Source organism: Elephas maximus, chromosome 20, assembly GCF_024166365.1.
Source record: "Elephas maximus indicus isolate mEleMax1 chromosome 20, mEleMax1 primary haplotype, whole genome shotgun sequence".
NCBI classification, from domain to species: Eukaryota; Metazoa; Chordata; class Mammalia; order Proboscidea; family Elephantidae; genus Elephas; species Elephas maximus.
This window is the reverse complement of record NC_064838.1, coordinates 28714725-28723944: the sequence shown is the minus strand read 5'-3', so window position 1 is coordinate 28723944 and position 9220 is coordinate 28714725. Positions and strand designations below refer to the sequence as shown.

The 9220-nt window shown below is 42.5% G+C and overlaps 1 protein-coding gene across 2 annotated transcripts in view; it reads left to right on the top strand.

Moving 5' to 3' along the window:
* Positions 1 to 1515: 1515 nt before the first annotated feature.
* Positions 1516 to 9220, top strand: part of SUMF1 (sulfatase modifying factor 1) — a 125507-nt gene continuing 117802 nt past the window's right edge. For both annotated transcript variants that reach the window (XM_049862510.1, XM_049862509.1), the window contains exon 1: positions 1516 to 1797. In XM_049862510.1, coding sequence (XP_049718467.1) covers positions 1528 to 1797 — 270 coding nt within the window. In that variant the 5' untranslated portion in view covers positions 1516 to 1527. The remainder of the gene's footprint in view (positions 1798 to 9220) is intronic.

Here is a 9220-nt window from a genome sequence, read left to right as displayed (position 1 = left end):
ATGAAATAAGCAAATATATAGAAACCAAAGATTATTAGTGGTTACCAGGGGTGGAAGGAGGGGGAAAGGGGAAGTTTTTGCTTTGAGGATACTGCATTTATGTCAATGGTGGTGGAATAATTTGGAAAAGGATAGCAGTAATGGTTGCACAACATGAAGAGTGTAATCAAGTATCACTGAATTATACATGTAGAAATTGTTGAAAAAATTCAAACATATACTAACGTAGAGACTAGTATAATACCATCATAAACACCCAGGTACCCGATCAACCAGCTTCAACATTTACCAACTTATGGCTATTCATGTTTCACTTCTAGACCCCCTCCATCACCCATTTCTTAAGATGCAAATCGTTGATAGCATACCATTTTATCCATACGTATTTCGATAGCCTATATCTCCAAGAAAAAGACTCTTTAAAAAAACCAAATACAAATATCATTATAACTCCTAGAGACCTAAAAACAAAATTTAAACCAATTCCTTAATTTCATAAAATATTCTGAACTTGTGGTCAAATTTCCATAACTACCTCAAAAATTTTGGTATCAGTAAGTTTAAACCAGTATTTAGATAAGGTACATACATTGCAGTTGGTTGAAGAACTGGGTCCTGGAGAAGAGTGGTTCTAAAAGCTTAGCGCATATTGGAATCATCTGGAGGGTTTGTTAAAAATACAGATTGCTGGGTCCCACCCCCCAAAATTCTGACCCAGTATTGCATTTCTAATGAGGTCCCATGGGATGCTGGTGTTGCTGTCCTCAGGACAACACTTTGAGAACCACCACCGAAGTACAGTATCCTACAGTCTGTATTTCCCTAATTGCATCCTCTTGGTGTGGTGTCTTTAAACACATTCATCTTCCCCTCTGTTTTCTGTAAGGAGAAACTTATTTAATTGCCTACAGTAAAGCATAATGGTTAAAACTCAGAGTTTGAAGCTGGAATCCCTGCGTTTCCATCTCGGTTTTGGCATTTACTCGCCAGGTGACTACAAGCAAGTTGCTTGATTGCTCTGTGAACCCAGTATTACAGGGCTGTTGTGAGGATTAAATGAGATTTTGAAAAATGAAGTTCTTATTTAGCATAGTAATTGACACTTAGCAAATGCTTGATAATTTTGCCAATTACCACTTCCCAACCAAGAAAGAATAATGGGGTTCCTAGGCTATAGGAGGAGCCCTGATAGCGCACTGGTTAAGTATTCAGCTGATAAAAAATCCACCAGCCGCTCCTTGGAAACCCTATGAGGCAGTTCTAGTCTGTCCCATAGAGTCTATATGAGTCGGAATCGACTTTAGGGCAATGGACTTTTTTTAAACTATAGGAGGCCTTGAGTTTTGTAGTATTTTGTTGCGTTTTGCCATCAGCAGAACAGGGAGGAGAGCTCCAAAGCAGAGGTACCAGGAGAAAGGTTGACCCAGAGGAACTCTCGAGTCAACTTCCTAAGTCCGCCCAGGGTCTGGCCCCTTTAAGGAGGGCGGGACCACGTGACCCACAGGGTCACATGACTAGGTGGACAACATGGCTGCGCCCGCTCTACGCCCGGCTCGTGGACAGTGTGCTGGGCTCGGTTGCATTCTCTTGCTACCGCTGCTATTGCTGCCGCGCGGGGCGGCGGGCGGCGAGGAGGCCGGGGCCGGCGCTGGCGCGGCGTCCCTCGCGGGGTCCTGCGGCTGTGGCACGCCGCAGCGGCCCGGCGCCCATGGCAGCTCCGCCGCGGCGCACAGATATTCGCGGGAGGCGAACGTCCCGGGCCCTGTCCTCGGAGAGCGCCCGCTTGCGTCCCCTAAGGTGCTGCCTCGTTTCCCCGAGTGTGGGTGGGATTCTCTGGGTTTGTGGACGGCTTTGTGAAGGGCAAGGCAAGGGGCTGGCAGGAGAGCTGGTAAAAGTAGTCACCACACCCGAAATCGCGCACCTCCTTATCCCATTTGACCAGGAGCCTTTTTTTTTTTTTTTTCTTTCTCTGACGCCTTTTCTCCTCCGGGCAGGGTCCTGGGAGTCAGCATAATTCTGAACCTTAGGAAATTTGGTTTGAGGACTGTTCTTCCTGCTGTTTCGTGCTGCTCCTACCCCACCCATCTCCTTCCTCTTGGTGAAGGTCTCAGAATTTCAAGTCAGACAGATTCGGTTTTAAGTTATGGGTGTCTGTCTTCTTGTTAAGTTGGTGTCTTTTTCTTAATTCTGGGTTTCAGTATCTTTAACATTGTCGTATAATTATCTGCAGTCTTTTTTAGTAAACTCCACTTCTTGAGGGAAAGGGTTTGTTTTACTTATCCCACTATCCCCAGTTTTTTAGCACATGGGAAGCACTAAGTAAAAACAAACAAACAAACAAACCCAAACCCGTTGCTGTCGAGTCAATTCCGACTCATAGCAACCCTATAAGACAGAGTAGAACTACCCCATAGAGTTTCCAAGGAGCACCTGGTGGATTCGAACTGCTGACCTTTTGGTTAGCAGTGTAGCACTTAACCACTACCCCACCAGGGTTTCCTAAGGCAGTTTATTGAAGTCCCTGGGTCATGGTGTAGTGATGAAGAGTTCAGCTGCTAACCGAAAGCTCGGCAGTTTGTATCCCCAGGTGCTCCTTGGAAACTCTATGGGCAGTTCTACTCTGTCCTATAGGGTCGGTATGAGTCAGAATTGATTCCATTGCAATGGGTTGCATTTGGGTTTCGGTGGTGCAAATGGATAAGACTTCTCACTGAAAAGTTGGAGGTTCAGTTTCCACTGGAGGTGCCTGGGAAGGAAGAAGGGCCTGGCAATCTACTTCTGAAAAAATCAGCCATTGAAAACTCTGTGGAGCACAGACACACATGGAGTCTGCATGAGCCAGAATTGACTTAATTGCAACTGGCTGTTTTTGCTTTATTACTATTTATCTATATCTTCTACAGTGCCTGGTTGTGCTAGCTGCCAGGATATATAAATACCGAGAACCCCATTGCTGTTGAGTCGATTCTGACTCATAGCAACCCTATAAAACAGAGTAGAACTGCCGCATACGGTTTCCAAGGAGTGCCTGGTAGATTTGAACTGCTGACCTTTTGGCTAGCAGCCATAGCTCTCAACCACTATGCCACCAGGGTTTCCAAGGATATATAAATTGTAATAGCTATTACTTAGTTCTGTGTGCCAAGTCCTTTGCATATTGGTGTGTTTATGGAAAAAATTTAGAGGACTAAAACCCAGGTCTTCTGACTCCTAAGCCAGTGCTCCTTCTTCTGTACTTAGTATGCTCTTCTTCCCATTCTCCATCCTATTTCTCTTCCCTGTAGGTTAATTCTGATCAATTTTCAGGACTTAGGTGAGAGGTAATGTCTTCCAGTAGGTGTTGCCTGACCCTCAAACCAACATGCCATCCCTTCAGTATTTCTATATGCTGCCACAGTAGTGTGTGTTTTTCTCTGACATAACAGTTATTAAATATGACATAATGGTTATTAAATATGGTGGTCTGACTGGGCTGTGAGCTTAGCGACGGCCAGGACCATGCTTTAGTCTTAGAGTTATGGAGAGTGTAGGAGATTAGTAGCGGGGCTTCTCATCGATTCTCCACCGCATATAATTATTGGCCTTTCAGAATCTTTGTTATTCCTCAGGAGGCCCTGCATTTCTAGTGTTTATCTTCTGGGTGATGGGAAGTCCTGGTTACTGTTTTAGTGTGTATTGGCCATCCTCGATCTTAATTCCCCCTCCAGCTTGGGTGACAATTGATAATCAGCCTCTCCTTCTCACTGAAGAGAAAGCCCTATATCTGTTTATGTGCTTTCTAATTTACAGGGCAGGTTCTTATTTGTATATATGCATTGATCTTTATCAAATATTTGCCTAGAATCTTCTGGCCAATACTGAACATTTCTTATTTTAAATGTCTCTCTATTGCTTCCAGAATGGGTTGTGGGTGCCAGCTTCTTTTGAATTACATTTATAGGATATAAAAATTTTCATTCCTTTAGAGGTATTGTATGGACCCTCTTTGACCAGTTCTCGTATTCACTTTCTGCGATGTTTGGAGGCATCTCATGCTATTAATAAATGCTGGTTGATGAGAGCCCAGCCCACAAGCCTTCAAGGACTCTTAACCTAATGATTGAACCTGAAGTAGCCTTGTTGTCAAGACAAATGACTTCATAGGAGGCAATTCTTTCCGTTTTCCTTGGCTTTCAGTGTTTTAGTTCATGTGCAGGTGACCTTGTCTAACTCTGATGCTTAGCCATCCATTCTAAATTCAGGAAGTTCAGTATTGTGGGAGAGGTGAATGATGGTAGTGGTAGGTCTAATTTTTGTTTTTCTCTTTGTTTTCTGTGTATTTAGTTTAATTGAACAATATTGGGCACCTGTATTATGGAAGGAAACCCTGGTGGCATAGTGGTTAAGTGCTATGGCTGTGAACCAAAAGATCGGCAGTTTGAATCCACCAGGCGCTCCTTGGAAACTCTATGGGGCAGTTCTACTCTGTCCTATAGGGCAGCTATGAGTCAGAGTCGACTCGACGTCAACAGGTTTGGTTTTTTTTTTTTGGTATCGAAGAAGACTTTGTCCTAGGAGCTAAGCATATAGAAAGAAAAACACTCATGTCCTACCCTCTGGTGAAAGTATTTCTTTCCACCCTCACTTCCCTGACTCCTTTCCTAGTGATAATTTGTCGGGAAAAGAGAGTCGCTCTTTCCTGGTAGCTCCAGCGAAAGTTCTAAGATTGACTTTGATTGGGTCATGGACCTACCCGTGACCACATGTCTGTGATCAAAGGAATGTCAAGTTTGGCCTGGCATGAGTCACCTGTTTCCCACTGGAGGTGGAATAGAGTTATCTAGCTCCACCCAAGCCACCTGAACTGAGAGTTGGAGAATTGGTTTCTGCAAGGGACATCAGGTGCCAGTATAAGAGGCAATGGGTGCTGAGTGCGCACACGTAACAGATGTCCGCTGCACCTGGCCTGAGTGTGTAGGTCAGAAATGATGCTAATGATAATAGAATTATTCTTCACTTATGCTGCTGGCTTGAGTGACAGTGGCAAAAGCTGCGGTGTGGCAGAAGGGATTGTAACTCACTTTCAGACTCAAGGAGGCAGGAATTGTTTGGATCTGCACCTTCAGTGAAGACTTGGTTAAAATTATTATTTTTTTTTGGCTTGGTATCCTACAGAGGAAGACAGCTGATGCTCTGGATTTCAGTAGAACAGCATTTTGCATTTGTAGGACAGAAAACTTCATTAGAGTAAATTGGAAATTATTATCTATTCAGAGCAATGCAGCTATTTTTATCTATAGCCTCCAGAATGGAAACTTGGTATTTTCAGTACTGGCTATCTCTGATAGTTAATGAAAGAAAAAAAAAAAAAAAAATAGGCCAGGAGTCCACAGTAGAAGTCAGGATTTTATTAACATTGTTGGTACTCATCTCAAGGGAGAAGAGAATGAACAAAAATAAGCTAATTGTAAAAATTTGTTAGGTAAAATGGGCACAGCCTCCTGTGGGCCCTGTCTCTGAGCTGAGGGGTTAAGAACAGCTGTTATAACAGGACCTATTAGTCTGCTGTGGGAAAGCTTTTTCATTGTAAGTCCTTCATGGAACCTTTTATTGTTGTTATTAGTTGCCATTGAGTCAACGCCAACTCATGGCAACAGCATGTGCAACAGAATGAAATGTTGTCTGGTCCTGTGCCGTCTTCACGATTGTTGGTATGCTCGAGTCCCTTGTTGTGGCCCCTGTTACGTTGAATGCCTTCCACCTCGACGGCAGTGGGTTTTTTTCCCACCTGAGGGCTCATCTTCCAGCACTATATCTGACAGTATTTTGTTGTGATCCGTAGGGTTTTTATTTGCCAAGTTTTGGGAGTAGATTGCCAGGCCCTTCTTCCTGGTCTGTCTTAGTCTGGAAGCTTCACTGACACCTGTTTATTGTGGGTGACCCTGCTGGTATTTTAAATACTGACGGTATAATTTCCAGCATCATCGTAGGCCGCAGGTCGCCACAGGACAACAGACTGACAGACAGGTGGAGGAGACCTTTTATTGTCGTTGTTAGGTGCTGTCGAGTCGTTTTTGACTTACAGCGGCCGTTTGTACAACAGAACAAAACACTGCTCAGTCCTGCGCCATCCTCACAATCATTGCTATGCTTACGCCCATCGTTGCAGCCACTGTGTCATTCCATCTCTTTTGCTGACTTGCTTTACCAGGCATGATGCCCTTCTCCAGGAACTGGTCCCTACTGATAACATGTCCAAAGTATATGAGACAAAGTCTTGCCATTCTTGCTTCCTAAGGAGCATTCTGGCTGTACTTCTTCCAAGACAGATTTGTTGGTTTTTCTGGCAGTTCATGCTGTATTCTGTATTCTTCACCAACATGCATGCACAGCATTGATGGCAACTGATAGTAAAGAGTTAGTGCAAGTGGGGAAGGTGAGAACAAAGAGTTCTATTTTTTATTTCTTCTGCTCTTATTTTTCTAACTCTTCTGCTGTTATTGTTGAGCACGTTCATTTTTTTTCCCCCAGCGAGTTATCTTTCTTTGGCTTTTTTTTCCTCTTCTCAATTTAAGCCCCTTATTTTATAGATCAGACTTCACAATGCCTAAGGTGTTGAGTAGTCTATGAATTGACTTTTCACCCAAATGATTTGAAAGTAAGTCCTTGTGTATGCAAAGAGTGTATATATGACAGATGGTATGATTAAGGACGTGTGTTCTTTATTTCTTAATCGAGATATAATTCACATACCATAATATTCACCCTTTTAAAGTGTACCATTCAGCAGATTTTAGTATATTTGCACAATTGTGCAACCACTAAAAAAAGGAAAAAAAAAAAAAACCTGTTGCTGTAGAGTTGATTTCTACTCAGGGCAACCGTAGGTGTTATAGAGTAGAACTGCTCAATAGGGCTTTCTTGTGTGTAATCTTTACTGAAGCAGATCGCCAGGCCTTTCATCTGTGCCTCTGCTAGGTGATTTTGAACTACCAACCTTTACGTTAGTAGTCAAGTGCAAACTGTTTATGTCACCCTGGGACCCATTAATGCTATCTAGTTCTAGAAGATCTTCATCAATCCCCCCCCATCCCTTACCCATTAGTAATCATTCCCTATTCACCCCTCTCTGAGCCTCGGGCAAGCACTAATCTGTTTTCTGTCCCTTTGGATTTGCTTCTTCTCGACATTTCATAAATCATACAATACATGGCCTTTTGTGAGTGGCTTCACTTGGCTTGATGTTTTCAGGGTTCTTCTTGTTGCAGCATGTATCAGTATGTCATTCCTTTTTATGACCATATAGTATTCCAGTGTATGGATATATGATTTTTTTTATCATTGATACTATACACAGCAGAACATACAGCAATTCAGTGGTTTCTACACGTACAATTCAATGACGTTGATTACATTCTTGGAGTTGTGCAACCGTTCTCACCCTCCTTTTCTGAGTTGTTCCTTTCTATTAACATAAACTTACTTCCTCCTAAGGTTCCGATCTTTTGAATTGCTGTGGTCAAGTGGATTCCACGTAGATAGATCTTAAAAGAGCATAATGCTCAAGGCAGATGTTCTTTACTAGTTAAGCTAAACTTTTTTTTTTTCAATTGTGATTTAGGTGAAAGTTTACAGAGCAAATTAGTTTATCATTAAACAGTACACAAATTGTTTTGTGACATTAGTTGCCAACCCTGTGATATATCAATGCTTTCCTACTTCCCCATCCCTGATTTCATTCGTCCAGTTTCCCTGTCCCTCTCTGCTTTTGGACTGGTGTGCCCATTAGTCTCATATACATGATTGAACTATGAAGCCTGTCCCTCACATATGTTATTGTGGGCTCTATAGACCTGTCTAATCTTTGGCTGAAGGATGAACCTCAGGAGTGACTTCAGTACTGAGTAAAAAGGGTGTCTGGAGGCCATACTCGCAGGGTTTCTGTAGTCTCTGTCAGACCAGCAAGCCTGGTTTTCTTTTATTTTTGTGAATTTGAATTTTTTTCTACATTTTCCTCTCGCTCTGTCTGGGACCCTTGTTGTGATCCTTGCCAGTGCAGTTGCTGGTGGTAACTAGATATTATCTAGTTGTTCTGGGTATTGTTTGATTGTAAGGAGACTTCAGGAGATATTTTTGGTTAAAGATTTAAAGATTATCTCAAGGCAGTAGTTTCAGGGGTTCATCCAGCATCCATGGCTCCAGAAAGTCTGGAGTCCGTGAAAACTTGAAATTCTACTTTGTGTTTTCCTTCTTTTGATCTGGATTCTTCTATGGAATAGATCAAAGTGTTCAGTAATGGTACCCTGGTACCATCCAGTTCTTCTGGTCTCGTGGCAAAAGAGGCAGTTGTTCATGGAGGCAGTTAGCCACATATTGTATTTCCTCCTCTTATTCCTGGCTCATTCCTTTGTTTCTGTAGGTAAATAGAGACCAGTTATTGTACTTGGATAGCTGTTTGCAAGCTTTTAAGGCCCCAGGCACTACACAACAAACTAGAAGGTAGAACAGAAGCACTAAACAGCTTATTAGGCCAGTTAACTGGGATGTGCCATGAAACCATGACTCTAGACCTCCAAACCAAGAAACCACATCTCATGAGGTGTTTAGTCATACGTAAGCAGCCTCAGCAGCTAGTCTTTTTTTTCTCTCCTTGTCATTCTAAATATATCTGACAACTTTTGCCAATTCAACTTTTTATAGGTGTACATCTTATTGACAGCAATTAGATTAATTGGCTGTGCAATCTTACCCTTAATCAATACGATTTTTCCATCACTGTAAACTGAAAGTACTCCATAAGCAATGCCCCCCACCCCTTCCATCTCCCTTCCATCCCGGTAATCACTAATAAACTTTGGTCTCTACATTTGCCTTTTCTTGTCTTTTTCTGTAGGTGAGGCTATACAGTATTTGTCCTTTTGTGATTGACTTATTTCATTCAGCATAATGCCTTTAGGTTCCATCTATATTGTAGCATGTATCGGGATTTCATTTCTCCTGCTGGCTGACTAGTATTCCATTGTATGTATGTACCGCATTGTCTTTATTCATTCATCTGTTGATGAGCATTTAGCTTGTTTCCTCCTTTTGGCTATTACGAGTAGTGCTACGTGAACATTTGTGTCCAAGCCTCTGAGTCTCTGTTTTCAAGTCTTTTGGGTGTATACCTAGGAGTGGAATTGCTGGGTCATAGGGTAGTTCCGTTTTTAGTTTTTCGAGGAACTGCCACAGTGTTTTCCAT